At 62.6% G+C, this 17914-nt stretch overlaps 1 protein-coding gene across 1 annotated transcript; it reads left to right on the forward strand.

The window, feature by feature from the left end:
* Positions 1–811: 811 nt before the first annotated feature.
* Positions 812–17221, forward strand: LOC123372269 (unconventional myosin-Vb-like). The gene is made up of 13 exons (XM_045020272.1): positions 812–884; positions 1411–1556; positions 5169–5284; positions 5884–6058; positions 6437–6530; positions 7768–7917; positions 9814–9965; positions 11540–11629; positions 13087–13237; positions 13895–14165; positions 15267–15441; positions 15992–16072; positions 16272–17221. Exons 1-13 carry the CDS (start codon positions 812–814, stop codon positions 16428–16430), a joined length of 1833 nt encoding a protein of 610 aa, XP_044876207.1. The 3' UTR covers positions 16431–17221.
* Positions 17222–17914: the final 693 nt, after the last annotated feature.

The following is a 17914-nucleotide window of genomic DNA, read 5'->3' on the forward strand; positions in this document are numbered from 1 at the left end:
AGCAATAACACTGAGGGGAGTTAAACGTCCCTTCCTTAGACCTGGTCCCAAAGAGCAACGATCCCCACCCCAGTGGTTAACGGGTGTGACTCAAACCCAGCACTGAACATATGGGGCAGCTCCAATAGCTGGCAGCAGTAGTAGGCTGGTTATCCTCTCTGGCTCAGCTGTGAGAGTGGGAGGCGACACAAGTGTTCTCCTTGCTAGTGTGTTGCAAAGGCTCTGGTGACTTGACTTAAGCTAGTCTGTACATAGACTTGGCAGGAGTCAATTTTTTTAATTGATAAATATTGGCCACCATAAATATCCCTGTACGCACAGACAGTCAAATATGTCCGTCGATAGTCGAAACCTAGACAGCCAGAAACGCTGCTTGACATGAACCTTCTGAAAGCAAACCCGGATTATTCTGTATATCTGACGTAAGACGTTGATGATCGGGTTTAAGTTGTGGAGACTCCGAGAGTTAAAGCTCCACCTTGTCTGATCCCCCTTCTGCCACCAAAGTTCCCACAACTCAAAATTTGAATAAAAAATTGAAGCCAACACTTAAATCCTTGATGCTGCCCATCAAAAGTAAAACTGTCAAATCTCCCATGCAGGGGCCTGGCTACTCTCCGGGCCCCCTGGCTGGTGGGGTAGAGGAAGGATGGGCCCTGCAGCCTGTGATGGGCCCCATGTGAAAGAGCCTGCCTGGCCTCCGACCCCCAGAGCAGGTCCTCTCGCCCCATAGCTCTGGACTGCTGTCAGGGTCTGCCCCCACCACCCAGCTCTCTCTCTCTCCCGCCAGCGCCTGACTGAGCTGGAAGCCATGACATCCAATCTGAAGGAAGAGAAGGACGCTCTCAACCAGCAGATCATGGAGCAGTCGCAGGAGCTGGAAGGTAAAACGCCCCCCTCCCCCTCCTCCCAGCTCCTTTCCTGCTGTGCCGGGTGCAATCAGCTGGGGTCTGGATTCTAGGGAAGCCCAGTGGGTGGCTCCGGCTGTGCTCACCCGGGCGGCCCAGCTCTGTGGGCAGGGTGATGCTGCCAAGCCGAGACTGTGGCCCAAAACTAGGTGGGCTGGTTACTGAGACGGCTCCTGCCGATCACTGCCCTAGCTCTGTGCCCAGCCTCGTCCCAGAGGCGAGGTCTCGTGTGGCCTGAGCCTGCCCGCCCTGGCGGCTGAATCCATGGGCCTGCTGGCCATGCTGCTAAGTTCCCAGCTCTCTCCTCGCAGCTCCACGCCGGAGGAGATGTTTTCCAGGGGCGGCGCAGCATTGGCGCTCGGCAGCCCCCTCAAGTTCCTCCCCTGGCGCTGGTGCCTGGGCTCCTGCACAGGGTGGGCAGGGAGCAGAGCCTGTCACACTCAGGTCCAGGCCTGCAGGCAAACGTTACCGTCTCTGCTCTCCTCTTCCCCGCCCCCTGCAGACCAGCTGCGCCGGCGCGCGGCGGAGAGCCAGGAGCTGCTGTGCCAGCTGGAGGGGGAGAGGGCTCGCTACCAGAACCTGGTGAAGGAGCGCGCCCGCCTGGAGCAGTGCTGCGAGAACCTGCAGGATGAGGTGGCCTTCCAGAAGGTGAGCAGTGCGGGCTGGGCTGATGCCCTGGACATCCCAGATACCCCGGGGAGCCAGGCGAGGGGTCACAGGCTGCCGCGAAATGGAGGGAAGCTCTTGCTGAAGGATTGTCGCATGGAGGCCGGACGGGCAGGACTGGGGAGGTGGACAGGAAGCCTTGCTGGTCTGTGCTGTGTTCACTCAGTGCCAGGGCAGAGGTGGCCCTAGGGTCGCTGTGTGTTCAGAGCCGCGCCCTGCCGCTGAGAACAGCTGCACCATCGGCGCGAAGCTGGCTGGGGCTTTCGAAACCGCGAGGGTGCCAGACACCTACAGCTCTCTGGGAAAGTCCCAGCCCGAAGCTAATGTCACAGCTGCACCATCCACTTCTGCCCTGCTCCCTGGAGATCAGAGGGGAACGTCTCTCTGGTCCCCATGGCGGGACTCCCTGGCGGGCAGCACATCCACTGGAGGACGGAGGCACCCCGCCCTGTATCTGTCACCACTGGGCTAGGGAGCGGTAGCACCCCTTCTCCCACAGGAACCTTTTCCGGCCACCTCGTCCCATGGTGTGTCCCCCCCCCCCGAGGTTGGCCAGGTCCTCTATCCTCCGCAAGGAGGGGTCTTCCCGCACCGCGGCCTGGAACGCAGCAGCTGGGACAGGGATTGGGGATCTGCTCTCTCTCACCGGCTGGGTCTGCGGCCGCAGCCTCTCTGTGCCCTGTCCCTGGGCGTTCCCTCCCCACCAGGTCAGGGTCCTGCGCCTCGGGCGGAGTACCTTCCCCGGTGTCAGGGTGCAGAGCCCTGCGTCGGCTCTGACTACGGTTCACGGCCAGGGCACGCCGGGTGTTACTTGGCCAGTCCTCGAGATCCCCCACCATTAACACCTCCGTGGGCAAATGTGGGTGCACCCCCACATCCTTGGGGCCCTCCTTGTCCCCCCACTTCAGGTGTACCCTCGCCACAGGCACCTTGAATGGGGTCCCGATCACACCCCTCAGGGTCAGGTAGGTGTTGGGCACCATCCGATCTGGGTCCACCACCTCAGGCCGGGCCAGCATCACCTCTGCGCCCGTGTCCCAGTACCCAGTGACCTCCCTCCCGTCTACCTCCAGGGGAACAAGGCACTCTTTCCGGAGGGGTAGCCCCGTGCCCACCCTGTAAACCCAAAACTCAGGGCTGGGAGCATCCAGCCCCTCGGAGGGGTTGACCCGGGGCCCCCCTCCCTCCTTCGCAGGTGGTACGCAGCCAGCCCCCCTTTCCTGCAAACGCTGCCCCTCATCCGGCTGGTTCTCTACCCAGTTAACCCGGTGGGGGGGTTGGTCTGCTCAGTTTGTCCGGGAGTTTGGGGCACTGGGACTGCAGGTGGCCCCTCTGGCCACATTGATAGCAGCTCATGTCCCGTTGGTCCCCTCGAACCGGTCGGTTGTCCCTGGCGCTGGCCGTTCCCTTTGGGAGGGGATTCTCCCGATTCCCCTTTTGGGTGGTCTCAGGATGACTCTCTCTCTGCGTCGCGACAGTCCTGTTCCTTTGGGGTTCCTCCCTGCCACCCCCCAACCGGCTCTTCACATAGTCATCGGCCAGCTGCCCTGCATGTCGCAGGTTCTCTGGCTTTTGGTCCCTTAACCACAGCCTCAGGTCAGATGGGCACCGCTCATACAGCTGCTCCAGTACCAGCAGTTTAACCAGGTCCCCCTTCGTCTGGGCCCCATCTGCCCACTTGCTGGCGTATCCCTCCATGCGGACGGCCAGTTGCAGATAGGAGACCTCAGGGGTTTTATCCTGACTCCGGAACCTCTCCCGGTACATCTCAGGGGTCAGCCCAAACTCGCGCAGCAGGGCCTGCTTGAATGGTTCGTAGTTCCCTTTCTCCTCCTCTCCCAGCTGGCCGTACAATGCCACGGCCTTGGGGTCCAGTAAGGGGGTGAGAACCCGGAGCCTGTCCGCAGGATCCACCTGGTGCAGCTCGCAGGCCATCTCAAAGGCACCCAGGAAGTCACCCATGTCCTCCCCCTCCTTGCACGGGGCCAGGATGGACTTATCAAAGCTCCGCGCCGTCCTGGGCCCCCCTCACTCACCGCCGCCCGGGGCCTGCTGCCCCCCTGCCTCGCCAGGTCCAGCTCATGTTGATGCTGTCGCTCTTTCTCCGCCCATTCCTGCTCCCTCTGTCGCGCCTCATGTTCCCTCTGTTCCTTACGATCCTCCAGCTCTCTCCGTTTTAGCTCTCTCCCATTCCAGCCGCTGGCGCTCCACGGACGAGCGTCGCTGGGACGATTCCCTGCTGGGGGGTGAGCTTCGCCGGGAGGATCCCCTGCTGGCCGGGGGGGTCACGGCACCCTCGGTGCTTGCTGGGCTCCTCTTCCCCCTCCCCCTAGGCATAGGAATGGGGGGTCTCGGGACACCCTCAGCAGCCGGCTGACCACTCCCAGCCGGGCCAGACACTGGTACCTGGGCTGCCTCTGCCTGGCTGCTTCCCTGAGACAGGGATCGGTTCATTCCTGTGATCTTCCTCCTCCAGCTGGGCAATCAGCTGGTCCTTGGTAAGTTTCCCACTGCGCAGCCCCCTCTGCTTGCACAGCTCCACCAGGTCGCACTTGCGCCGCTTGGTATACATCTTCCTGCTGGCTGCTCGCAGGCCGGGGTGCTCGCCGCTCCCCACGGGTTCCAGGGGGACCCCTAGTGTGCCAGTCCTTGAGGTCACCCCCTCTCTGCCAGGGTCAAGCTGCAGACTCCTCTACCCCTGGGACGGCTTGCTGTGATCCCCCGGGTGACCCTGTTACTGCAAAGTCCTTCTCTCTGGTCACACTCTCCCAGGGGTTAATCGCCCCTTCGTTTTACTGCTCCCCAGTCACTTACTGCAGGAAGCGCCATCCACGGGGTGCAGTCATCCCACTTCTGCCACCAGTTGTCACGGAGTGTAGGGGAGTCAGGCCCTGCACCCCCGGGCTCCCTGCGATTCACCAGGACTCTCAGCCAGCCAGTAAAGCAGAAGGTTTATTTAGACGACAGGAACACAGTCCAACACAGGACTCGCAGGCACAGATAACAGGATCCCCCCTGTTAGGTCCATCTTGGGGTCCCAGGTGCCCCACAGCTCCCATCAGGGATCAGAGCCCTCTCTCTCTGCTTCCCCTCTTTTCCCCAGCCAGCTCCAGTCTGCCCAACCCCCTCCGGCCCCTCCTCTCTGCTCAGCTTCTTTCCCGGGCCAGGAGGTCACCTGACCCCTTTGTCTCCAACACCTTTAGCCAGCACCTTTGCAGGGAGGGGCCACAGAGTGCCACTAGGCGACAGAGTGTCAGGCATTCGGCTGCATGGCCTTTTGCTTTGCTAGATACTTAGAGGCCTGCACCCGGCATTCCCAGCCCCCAGTACGAACAGTCCCACTTCGTCACACCCCCTATGAGAAGGCTTATCTCCTCCTCCTGGGGCAGCTCAACGTGGTCACGGAGGACCTGGCCAGGACCCGCGAGGAGCTGCGCAGGGCCAAGGCTCAGCTGGCTCACGGGAGGAAGCCCTTTGAGATCTTCAAGCGCAGGGTGAGATTCTCACCCATCATGTCCCTCGCTGCAGCGGGGGTGGGGGTGGGGAGGGGCCTGCTGCTTGAACGGCCCGGTTCAGTCTCCTCCTCCTCCCCAGCAGAACATTGCGGAGATCCTGGGGTTGAACAGGAGCCCGGAGAAGATGGTGGAGGAAGACTCCATGATGGAGGAAGACTTGAAATATGGGTATGATGCTGCCCGGGTCTCCAATAAGTGAGTCTGTTTACTCAGTGTCTCAGCCATGTCTGGGTTTAAGCTGCTGTGGAAGCTTAAACCCCCCCTCCCCCCCGGGGGCCTGGCCTCCAGGGCCGCCCAGAGGATTCAGGGGGCCTGGGGCAAAGCAATTTCAGGGGCCCCTTCCATGGAACAAGTTGCAATACTATAGAATGTGACATTCTCGTGGGGGCCTTGCGGGGCCCGGGGCAAATTGTCTCTCTCCCCCCTCGGGTGGCCCTGCCGCCCTCCAGCGGCGCTGGCCCTGGGGGGGCAGCAGGCCATCTGAGGTTGCAGGGATGCATTTGTGGTGGAGAGGCGAGACGGAGTTTGGGTGGCAAGAGCCAGGTCAGAGCCCTGACAATGGGAAGTGCGTGGTTCAGAGTGTGGAGACTTCAAAAAATTCCAGGTTCAAGTCTTCTGGGTTCTGTTCCAATCTCGGCCTTGGACTTAAGCAACCCCTGCCTCCGTTTCCCTAGCTGTAAAATGGGGGAAGCTTGCCTGTCTCAGCCACGGAGGGGCATAGAGTTGAGGCCTTGCCAGCCTCCTGCCTGGTGAGCCAATCGCTGGCACCTCTGAGTTATTGCCCTTCCTTGCAGGCTACTCGAGAGCCAGCTGCAGGAGCAGCAGCAGGAGCTGGAAGGTCTCCGCCTGGACGCCTGCTCCCTGAAGCAGCTGAGCAAGCAGCAGCAGAGCCTGATCCAGGACCTGCAACTGCAGCAGGAGGAGGGCGGGCTCCAGCACCAGCTCGTCCAGCTGAAGAGAGAGAACCTGGTAAAGCGGGAGTGGGTCTGTTGGGATGGCGGGAGGGGGGTTGGTGGGAGCATTGCATGGCTGAGCTTGCAGTTCAAGACTTGCTACATGGCCAGGCTGGGGCTGTGAGAAGGCTGATCGCTGCTCAGCATGCTGGGTAAACGCCCTGGTGCAGCGCACCCCCCCCCCACCTCCCCATGCTGGGACTTGGGCTCCATGGAGGGGCCATGTGCCTATTAGAGACGACAGTAGCTGGGGCAGCGTTCTGGCCAGCTGCTTTCCGTCTGCTGCAAGGCCTTCCTGGGGAGATCTTGCTGCTGGCTGGGAGGGTGTATTGGAAAGAGAGGGTCCCCTCCAAGCACCAGGTGATGGACTATCCTTTCCCCGTGTGCTCCCCAGGATCTGAAGGGTCAGCTGGAGAGGCAGGAGAAGAACATGCTCAAGCTTCAGAAGCAGCTGCAAACCAACATGAAGCAAATCCAGGATCTCACAGGCAGGTGCCTCCTGTGACTGGTCCAGCTGGGGGGCGAATGTCCTTTGTGGCCAGCCTAAAGGGGGGTTCTGCTCCCGACCGCATCCCCTAGCCTGGATGCAGCAGCTTCAAGCAGAAACACGGCTCTGCCGCCTCACCGCAGGAGCAGTGGGGGCTGGTGGGATGGGCCTGAGCGCTGCTCAGATGGCGAGGGGCCCTGGGCCTGGCGATGGCACTGCCGAGGCCTGAGCTAGAGGGGATGGGGCCCCTGCTCCCCCAGCTGCCCAATGAGACCCGCTAGGCAGCAGGGCAGAGGCGACCATCTGTGCACCATGAGCTCCGTTAATGCCAGCGTTTCTGCTTTTCCTTCAACGCCCCCTTACCTGCCACGGGGCATCGCTACCCGTCTGCACGAGAGCTGCTTTGCAGCCGGGAAGCAGAAATGAGCCTCTCGCTGACAGACGACCGACCAAAGTGGCTTTTCTTAGCCGCTGTTCTGGGCTCGCCTTGTGTCTCGTGTTGTCTCCTAATAGCAAAGCTCCCACACATCCTTCTGTAAACCTCCATGTTCTGGGATGTGCTCCCCGAAAGCCCCACACTGAGCGCACAGGACCCCCATCACAGCTGCCAACCCCAGAGCAGAGCTAGCAATGCCTGGTGAATTGCAGAGTCGGACTGCTCTGATTCAGCGTCCCCTTCGCTATTGTGGGGTACAGAGCAGCAAGGGTACCCTACTAGGGCACTGGCCGAGCAGGGAGCTTTGCAGAACTGGGGGTGCTCTTGGCAGCAGTTTGATGGAGGGGAGATGCTGGCTGGGTTTGTAGGCAGCTGATTAAAACTGGTGGGTGGAGAGTGACCAGACAGCAAACGTGAAAAGTCAGGACGAGGTTGGGGGGTAATAGGAGCCTATGTAAGAGAGACCCCCAAATCAGAACTGTCCCTGTAAAATTGGGACATCTGGTCACTCTAGGTGGGTGCCATGGGGTACTGGACATTCACAGATTAAGAGACGAGCAAGTGAAGGGTTATTTGCCAACAGCAGCTTACAGGGCTGCCTGGCAGCACCATCCGGTTCGCTCTCAGCCCAAGCAACCTCTAGCTCTGAATATCCCTCTGCCTGGGGCCCAGCTCTCCTGGCAGGAGTTCCCCGGGCAGAGGTGGGACCCCCAGTCCCTGCCCCACTCAGGAGTCAGGTTACGTGGCCCCGGATCCAAGCGGATGCTCTGACTCTAATGTTCTTGCTCCTTCCCCTGGGCAGCAAGCGGAGAGGCCCGGTTGCTGGAGCAGAAGGTGAAGGTGGAAGAGATGGAAAGGCCCTTCGATGTCCCGTGCCCAGCGGGGGCATTCGGGGGCATGCTGGGGTGCAAAGCAGAGGATGAAGGGCGCCTCATCAGGACCATCATCACAGGTGGGGGGCTGGAGCCCCACGGGGAGTTGGGGCTGAGGGTCTGTCTACACACCAGTGTAAGTCCTGGCTCAAGCCAGACCCCCTTGTGTCCACACAATTCCCCATGGGCTCGAACCTCAGGGCCCAGGACCCTGCAGAGCTGGAGGGGCCGGGACTCTCCTATCCCCAGTGGCTTGAACAGACAGACTCCCTCGGGGCCTGTCGCGCTAGAGCAGCAGCAAGAGGCAGGTGTGATGCGGAGCAGCATATGCCGAGGCATCAATCGCGTCCCGCACAGCTGCGTGGTGCCAGTCTCGCTGCCGCACCTGGGCCATGGCGTGCAGACAGGCTCGTGGGAAGGCGCTCACGGAGCAGCAGGCTGGGACTGATGTGAGGAAAGATGACGTGTGGCTGGCTTGGCGGGATGACAGCCGGGGAGGGAAGTGCCCGAAGAGAATCTGCGCTGGGAGAGGTGCAAAATGGCCCGATGGAAAATGGGGACAAACTTCCCCTTTCTGAGCCCTTGCAGGGGAAGGATCCCTGGGCAGGTGCTTTAGGGCATTGGGCTACCCAAGCTGCTCCAGAGCCTCCACATTGCGCATGTCTTTCTAACCACGCTGACCTCTCCCGAGGAGCATCTGGGAATGGGACGTTCCCCATGGCCCGTGCAGAACTTCACTAAGCTCCTCTGCTACTTCGCCCTCCACTGCAGCTCCCCTTTCCGCCCGCACGCCTCGTCCCGTTCATCCCAGCCTCCCCGGATGCTTCTTGCCCCCGGAAAAGCAGCCAGTTCTGGGGTAGAGCACATCAGTGCTGCACTGGGAGTGAAGAACCCTGTATCCCTTTGAAACCTGCAGGGTAATGCAGGCACACTGGCAGAGCACTGCGGGTCTGGCCAGGACCGTGGGGGTGAATGTGCCCGTTCGGATCGAGCCGTGGGCTGTAGAATGGCCGTGTGAGTGGCGCTTGGTTTGCTGACCGGTCGGGAAGGCACATGAGGTTGAGTTGCCTCCTTTAATGAGGGCAGGGACCCTACATGGGAGCAGGCAGGGATGGGGTGGCTAATGGACAGCTGACTTTGAAAGGGGATGGGGGGGGGGTTCTGTTTGTTTGGGGTGGATGGGAAGTCTCCAGCCCCACCTTGGTTAGTGCTGGGCCAGGCCAGCGGTGGCTCTGTGCTTATGAGCAATGACTGAACTCTTGTGAGTGGGTGAAGGGATTAAATCAAATGTGCACGTGCCCACGTGGGAGAGCCCAGGAATGCAGCCGTGGGGCAGGGGGGTCTGTGCATGTTAATTTCCATGAGACCGGAGGGCGACTGTCAGCAGCCAGAGGCCTCCTCCCCAAACACTTCAGCAGACCTGCAGGACAGGAGCAGGAGCCTGCTAGGGGTGACCCCAAGCTGGCGAGGAGGGGAAGGAGGAGGACAGCACCTGGCTGGGCCAGATGTCGGCTCTGTCAGTGGGGGCGGGTGGAGTGGCTGTGCTGGAGGCTGGGGGGCAGAGGAATTGGGCAGGGTGGGGGCAGAGATGAAGCCCCTGCACGGGGAGGGAAGAGCAGAGGGGGCTGTGCCTGGAGAGGTGCTAACGGCAGGGAGGGGTGATGCCCCTCTGGGCGCTGGGCTGAGCTCAAGCTGCTTGGCTGTAATGAAAGGGGCGACTGGGCCTTGGGATCCGGGCTCTGTCCAGGTGATGGGCCCAGGTCGGGGTCAGAGGACGTATTGCTGAAGTTAGCAGGAGCTTGGCTCCTTCCGGGGAGGGGAGGGGTTTGAAATTGGGGCCTGTCTCGTCCCACCTGTCGCTTGCTACGACCCCTCTGCCCTGTAGGCAGCTCCCGTGGGGCAGGCCCCAGCCTGTGACTTGTGGCTCGGACCTCCGGCTCCATCCCGGACTCACTCGGCCCCTTCTCGCCCTGCAGATTTCAAACCGCAGCACAGCCCCGGCGCCCTCCCCACGCTGCCGGCCTACGTCCTGTTCATGTGCTTCCGGTACGCGGACTCCGGCCACGACGAGCACGGGATCCGCTCGCTCTTCGCCGCCGTCGTCAGCGGCATCAAGCAGGTGGTGAAGGTACGGTGGTGGGGGACAGGCCGGGCGAGGGGGCAGGGGGATCGTGGCCCCTCTGTAGCCAATGGCTGAGGGGCGGCCCTCAGGCGCTGGCTCCCTACCGCTGGCGTGTGCCCCCCACCCAATTGTTCCAGCTCGGGCCCGAGCTGCCCAGAAATGCCTCCTGCAGCCCCCAGGCGTGTCCTTGTGTGACCCGGGGCAGGGGCCAGGGCGTTACTAGGGATCTGTGATGCCACCCTCAGGAGTGTGCCCGTCGAGGAGGGCTTGGGGCCCTGGGGCTGAGGTTACAGGCCGGCTCAGCACGGCTGCTCTGGGCCACTGCCTGGCTTGGAGGGGCAGGAGGCCTCGTCCTGCAGTAGCCGTGCTGCTTACGCGCATGGGGTGGATTGGGGTTTTTGTCAGGGTGGGGATCTGGGAGGTGCAGGCGGGCGCCACGATGGGGAGGTGCAGGCGAGCAGGTCGGCTCCCTGGGGTCAGCCAGCAGGAGCCTGAGGCTGCTGGTTTTCTGCCTCTGGCCAGAGGTGGCCTCAGTCACTGAGAGTGTCCCACTGCTCCACCCCCTGGGCAGGGGCTTGGGGCTGCCAGCAGGGAGGGCTGGGTTGCTGCTTCCCCCCTTCTGCCCCCCCCCATGCAGAGGGAGAGGCCAGGGGTGTCTGGGGGCAGTGGTTGGGGGAGGTGTTGCTGCCCCAGCAGGGCATGTGGGGGAAGAGACCCCTCGGTCCCAGTGAGAGCCCTGCCGAGGAGTGTCCAGCCCCAGTGGCTGGGAAGAGGAGCGGAAGCCGCTCTCGCTGCAGTGTCGGTCCCCTGTGAGGGGCCTGGGCCTGGGCCTGGGCGGAGAAGGGAGCAAACGCTGATACTGATGTGATATTAATCCTTGTGTCTCAGGGGCTCCTCTGCAGGCTGGCAGCCCCCCAGCCTGGAGCACTGGGCCCTGCAGAAAGCAGAAGCTCTCGCTGGCCTGGCCATGCCTGGTGCCGCTTCTGCCTGCAGCTGCATTTGCCTCTGGCAGTGACTTTGGAGCCAGCCTGGGGCAGTGACGGCTCCTCCCCAGCACTGGCTGCATCAGGGCTCTTACTGCCTCTCAGCAGACGCTGCTCCCTGATGGGCAGTGGCCCCCAGGGTCCATCCCGGCTCCCCTGATCGCTGGGGCCCCACGGCGCCGTGAGATGGAGATTGCTGGAGCTCGCCCATGGCTGCCAGCTGTGAACAATGAATCAGGGTGTCTCTGGAGCAGGCCCCGTGGTGACTGGGGACCCCAGACGCTGGTTGGGCTGTCGGGGAGCAACTGTAAAATCCAGGCCTCCCGAGGCAGCCAGGGGCACAAAGGGGGGGCTCGGCTGGGCTGAATGCAGCCACTTGTGTCTGCTGAGTGGCCTCCTGTTCTGGCCCTCGCACTGATTGGGGGGAGGGGGGGAGGGATGCAGACCCCCAAGCAGCGGCTGGCTCTGCTGGTGTGCCCACGCCCTCTAGCGCGGCTCCCTGGCACAGTCTCCTCGTGCTCCCTCCTTGTGCGAGTCTCCAACGCCTGGGCCCCCCCACCCCACCCTGATGCGTCGCTTTGTGTCTCCCGCTCGCAGAAGCACAGCGAGGACTTCGGCGTGGTGGCGCTCTGGCTCGCCAACACCTGCTGCCTCACCAACTGCCTGAGACAGTACGGCGGGGACCAGGTGAGGGCACGGGGCCTGCTCCAGCACGGCACCTCCAGGCTGGCCTGGCCTGGCCTCCCCCGGCTGGGGGCTGCCGACCAGGTCACAGCCAGGAAGCAGCAGGCATGGGGGGGCTGTTTGCCTTTAGTAGGCTCCCCCTAGTTTCTTTTGAAACCAAGATGGCGCTGAGTCAGTCCCTGGCGCTGGCTTGGGCCAAAAGGCCTGTCTTGGCCCACTGCTCCGTGGCTGTTTACTTCAGCTTCTCTCCTTTGGGGTCAGTGGCTCCTGCCCTCGGCCTCAGACAGGACCTGGCCGGGCCATGGCCTCGCTGCTCCAAGGGGAAGCCTCTGGCTGATGCCGCCCTGCGTGTACTGGCTCTTTGCCTGCCATACTATGCAGCAAAGTGCACTTGCACTTACTGAATTTCATCTGGCTGATTTCACACCAGCTCTCCAAAGAGCTGCCTGTAGGCAGGGACAGCCGAAGGGGAATAACCGGTGAGGCAGAGGCACCTGAGACTGGTTCTGGGTGCCGCGCGTCAGGAAAGATGTGGATAAATTTAGTCCAGAGGCGAGCAACGAGAATGAGAACAGGCTTCCACAGCCTGACCGTGGAGAGAAGCTGAAAACTGGGCATGTTTAGTCTTGAGACGCAGAGCTTGGGGGATGGGAACCTGATGATTAGCCTTCAAATGCGTTAAGGGCCGTTACAAAGAGGACAGTGATCAATTCGCCATGTCCAGCCTTCAGAGGACAAGGAGTGATGGGCTTAATCTGCAGCAAGGGAGATCTAGGTGAGATATTAGGAAAATCTTTCAAACTCTCAGGGTAGCGACGCTCTGGAGGGAGGCGGTGGGATCCCCTCCCTGCAGGTTTTTAACAGGCTGGACGAACACCTGTCAGCGATGGCCGAGGTTTGGTCCTGCCCCAGCGCGGGGGGGGCTGGAGTCTGACCTCTCAAGGTCCCCTCTAGCCCGACAAGCCTACGATTCTATGGTGAACCACAGCCCAGACCCTCTGGCTTCAAACTGGGCAGTAGCTGCTGGCCTGGGGAGGGGTCTCTTCCTACCAGCAAACCATCCACCCCCGAAGGGCTGAGAAGAACCCAGCCAGATCCCCTCCATGGAGGCCCCTGAGACCAGCATCCTCAGGGGATGTTCTGAGCACTAGAATAGGATGCCTGGGTGACCTGTACCGTGGGGATACTGGGTGCTGCTGGGTTCTTTACGCCGCCTGCCTCGGGGAGGGGGGCAGGGGAGCTTGTGGCAGTGGGGACGGAGTTGATCTTCAGTCACTGGCCTGTCAGGTGCGCTGAGACCCCTGGGTGGGAATGTGACGGACTCTGGAGGGGAGACGTGTGCAGTGGATGCTGGGGTGGGTCCCTGCATGGCTACCCCACAGCTCTCCAGAGCCCAGGGCGTGGCTCTGCCGGGCTCCAGCACCTCTCGGTCCACGAGCCTGGCCATTTGCTGTCCGCAGAGCTACCGGCTGGCCAACACCCCCAAGCAGAACCAGCACTGCCTGGGGAACTTCGACCTTGCCAGCCACTGCCAGAGCCTGGGTGACCTGGCCATCCAGATCTACCAGCAGCTGATCTGCATGGCTCAGAAAAAACTGAAGCCCATGATTGGTAAGTACCAGCTGGGCCTCCTGGGAGCACTGTAGGGATGGGAGCGAGCTTGGTGTGACGAGCTGCACTCGAGGCGTGAGGGCAGCAGAGAGCTGGCTTCTGGCTCGGTGCTCGAGGCGGGGATGCCATGGCGGGCTGGGCAGACCTGGCATCTCGAGAGCAAGTGGCTGCCCCGTCCCCCTCAGTACAGCCTCAGAGGGACCCTGTTACCTGCCCAGTGACCCTCTGGGATTGAGGGTGGCTGGGCACTGACCTGCCACAAGCCCTGTGGGGGGAGTGAGGAGATTAATGGCATGAGCTGGACAGGGCGGGGGGTCCCTGCTCTGCCGCCTGGCTGAGCGACTGCCCCCTGGGAGCGTGGCACTCGGGGCTAGTCTGGGTCTGCTCTGAATGGCAGGGAGCGGCAGGTGACTCACCAGATGGCAGGAGCCGGTCTGGAGGTGCAGCCTCCCAAACGCAGCGCCTAGGCTGTGGGGTCCCAGGGCATGCACCGGGTGCTGCCCAGAGATCAGTGCCCAGGACGTACCCAGCCCCCTGGGCACCGAGAGCAGAGCCAGCCGCAGAGACAGGGCCCTTTGCTCCCTGAGGGAAGGGCCCTGGGATTTCAGCGCCCGCTGGCCAGGCTGAGCTCAGCCTCCCTCCCCTCTGCCCTGCTAGTCGCCGCCATGCTGGAGGGCAAGACCATCCTGGGCTTGTCGTGGGCCAGATCCACCAGTTACCGCAAGCAGCCGGCGGCTCCCGCCTACACACTGGACTCGCTCCTCCAGCAGCTCAGCTCCTTCCACGAGGAGCTGGGGAGGCACCAGCTGGAGCCCGTGGTCGTGGGCCAGGCCTTCCGGCAGCTCCTCTTCACCATCAGCAGCATGGCCCTCAACTACCTGCTCCTCAGGAGCAACGCCTGTTCCTGGAGCCAGGGCATCCTGCTCAGGTCAGTCCGTCCCCTCCCGGCTCCCGTGGGGCTCGGGTGCTCCCCTGTCAGGCTGGTCTTGGGCTGGGCCTGGAGCCTCCTGGACTCTCCATCCAGGCTACAGCCGCTGTCCGGGGTTTTGTACCTCCTAAGCTGGGCTTGGCCTGCGTGGCCCAGGCCCATCCTCCAGAGCACAGGCCCCTCCTGGGCTCTGGCTGACTCTCAAGTGCTGGGTTTTCCATGGGCGTAAGGCTAATCCCACCTGGCCAGGGGGTGTGTGGCAAGGGGGCGTCTGTAGAGGGGGAGGAGAAGCTAGAAGTGCCAGGTTCCTATGGTGCCATCAGGCCTGGCTACCGTCCAGCTCTGCCCCCATCACTGGTGGGGCACCTCAATCTGCCTGCACGTATCCTCCTGACACCCCAGCGGTGGCAGTAATACCACCCCCCGGGGAAGCTTGCTGTGCCAGAGACCTCAGGCAGGACTTGAACCCAGGTCATCAGAGTCCCAGGCTAGTGTCCTACCCCCTGGGCCATCCTTCCTCCCACCTAGCTGGTTGGGAGTGGGGCCGCTCAGCTCTTCATGGCCCTGGGCTGCTATTGGCAGTTCTCCTGCTGGGTCGAGCCAAGCTGTGCCCGGCATGGGGATGTCCCGGCTGGCCGGGGGCACACAAGTGTGTGTGTGGCGCGGGGGAGGGGGGAGCTGTGTCCTGGCTGACTAGTCTGGGGCGGGGGAGAACTGGGCCCAGCTGAGTGGAAGGGAAAATGATGCTCAAACTGGGGCCACCCGCTCCATTGCGTGGGCAACAGGGAGCCTCGTCCTGGGCAGTGTGGAGCCCAGGATAGGGCTTGAACCCTGGACGTGTGGCTCTAAAAACCTCCACCCCTGGGCGGAGCGAGGGAAGACACGAGCTGTCACGCTCCCGTCCCCGGTCCTGGCACTCGAGGGGGACAGAGCCGTGCTGGATACATTCATAGTGCTGCGGCCGCGAAGCCACCCTGCTATGCGCTGACAGGCGCCAGGCTCCCCCAGGCCGGCCCCTGCGGCTGGGGAGGCCTCCCCCAGGCAGCTGCTCTTAAGGGGCTGAGCTTATGGCTGGAGCGTCTCGGTGTGGCTCTGTTCCAGCTGCAACGTGAGTCAGCTGGAGGAGTGGCTGCGGGCCAAGGGCCTCCAGCAGAGCGGCGCCATGGAGGTCCTGCAGCCCCTCATCCAGGCCGCCCAGCTGCTGCAGGTGAAGAAGACGACGCAGGAAGATGCTGAGGCCATCTGCTGCCTGTGCACGGCGCTGACCACTCCGCAGGTGACCGGCTGCTCCAGGAGCCCGGGGGTGATGGGCCACGGGCCTGGGCTCCGCCACCCTGGAGGGCTCAAAGCTCCCCAAAGGAGGGGGTGGTGCTGGGGGAGGCCGTGTGCATTTGGGTAACTTGAGGGCATCACCCACCCCATGAAGGCAAAGCGCTCGGGCTGCCAGGGCCAGTGGCTCTGGGAGCTGGTACCAGGATGTGGCCCCTGATTCAGCCCCGAGGGCTCCCAGCCAGTGCCCAGGGCTCCTGCTCGCTCGGGGGCCCACAGGCGGGCCCCTTTTTCTGTAACTGCCCCAAGTTCCACCAGCCAGGACCTTGCTTGGGGTCCCTTCTCTGCTCCCCTAGGACTCCGCTTCCTGCTGGCCCCGGCATGGGGACCAGATGGGCCCTGTCGTCTTTGCTCGGGACTTGCTACCTTGGTGGGCTTGGAAGGGGCACGAGGCCATGGGCCGGGCTGGAAGGGCCCTTGGAATTCCCAGCCTGGCTCTAGCGCCTGCTCCACTGGCTGCCGTCCAGCCCCGTCACCTCTGCGCTCCCTCCTTGCAGATCGTGAAGATCCTGCAGGCCTACACGCCCGCCGCCGGGCTGGAGGAGCACGTCAGCCCCAGCTTCATAAGCAGCGTAGAGGTGAGTGAGGCCTTTCTCTCCCCCCCGACTCAGTTGTGCTGGCAGGCAGCCGTGCGGAGTTGCTTTAGCCTGCTGCTGGAGAGTTGGCCTGAGCTGGCCAGGTGCTTGAGCCAGCCATGGCTGTAAGGAGGGGCTGGGGGCTGGACCGGGGAGGGGGGGGTGAGAATTGCTGGTGACTGGATTGTTTCTCCCCACACAGAACCGGCTGGCGGAGCGAACTCCAGCTGGCCCCTGCCAGCTGCTGGTGGACACGGCTCACCTGTTCCCCGTGCACCTGCCCTTCTCCTGCTCTCCCGTGCAGCTGGATGAGCTCTGCATCCCTGACAGCATTAACCTGACCTTCCTGACCCGGGTCTGAGTGCCGCCGCAGCGATGCTCCTGGGGAAGATGCGGTCTCACAACCGTGTGCAGGGTACTGGCTGCCGTGCCCTAGACATACCCTTTTTCCTTGGAAAGGAGCCAGCGGCTCAGGCTGAAATTTCAGGGTGCTGGCATGAGGCTACAGCTCCAGAAACGGCCCCTTCTAAAATTCAAAACTCGGGCAGGAATTTCCTCTCGGAAACGTCCGCTTGCCCAGCTCTGCCGCATGCCCGGCACGTCCCTCCCTGCTCGGAGCCCGAGGGCTGTTTGCAACGGGCCCTCGGGGAATGCTGTGCAGGGGGGGTAAAGGTGCTTCCCTCACACGCCCGGGTCTGCACGCCATAGCCGAGCGGGGCAATGCGGGGCGCCCGTGCTGTGGGCTGCGCCATCGCTGACTGACCCACCTCCTCTGAAACTGCAGTGCTCCCTGGCGGTGTGGGGGGGCGGGTTTACGGCACATGGGGCAGCATCTGAGCACTTGGGAGCAGGTTTAAAAGCATGTCCTGAGTGTGGCTGGCTGGGCAGGGAGTCCCCACTGCTGCTGAGTGAGGAAGCAGCTGCCAGGTGGAGCCAGGTTAGGGGGCTTGTCCTCCTTGCTGCAGGCGGCTGCTCTTGACCCAGTACCCACTGGGCATCCATGGGTGTCTCTGGGGGGTGCTGTTCCTGCCCCCTCAGCTGCTAGGGCCTGGGGGAGAGAAGCCAGGCCTGGGGGCTGCCTGCCCAGCAGCTGGGGGTGGGAGAGGAGCTCTCTTCATGTGGCCTGTGTTCAGTGAAACGCCTTTTAAAAATTGTGTGAAGTGAATAAAAGTCTCTTTAGTAATAAGCTGGAGGCTGGTCTCCCTCGCGAGTCGCCGATCTCCGGGCCGGGGGGTGGGTGGGTGTGTGTGTGTAGGGGGGGAGGCTGTGTGCAGTCTCTGGGGGGAGCATTGGGAGCTGTGCTCTAGTAACGGGACAGAGGCCACCTGCGAGGCTGGAGCTTGACTTGAGACCCCTGGTAAGGGGAGCGGAAGGTTTGTTAGGCGCTGCAGACATGAGTCCCAGGTTGTCTCCAGCAGGCCCCAGGCTGTGTCCTTTACCTCGGACGCTGGCCACCTGATCCTGGGTGTTCACAGGTCCTTGGAGTTTAGCAGGTGAATCCAACCCCCAGGCCAGGGAATGTTTTCCCCACTTCCAGGGGGAGAAAACGGGGGCAGTGGATGTGTAGTGGGTAGAGCTGGGCCAGGAACCCAGGTATCCTGGGCTGCAATAGGGGCCTACATGCTCCATCCCCAGCTAGCACCTGGACCTTCATCTCTTTCTATGCTTCTGCTTGATACTTCCTGGGGTGCTGGGACAGAACACGCAGGCTCCCCAGCAGTTCCTGCCCCTGCCCAGCTCCAGCCAATCACACCTGGCCTCTCCTCTACAGGAGTATGAAGATTTGCTAGGGGAGGGGGATACTCTTACCCCTGTACTTCAGCTCAGTCGAGTCCCCGGATTTGG

This window comes from Mauremys mutica, chromosome 6 (assembly GCF_020497125.1).
Source record: "Mauremys mutica isolate MM-2020 ecotype Southern chromosome 6, ASM2049712v1, whole genome shotgun sequence".
Taxonomy (NCBI): Eukaryota; Metazoa; Chordata; order Testudines; family Geoemydidae; genus Mauremys; species Mauremys mutica.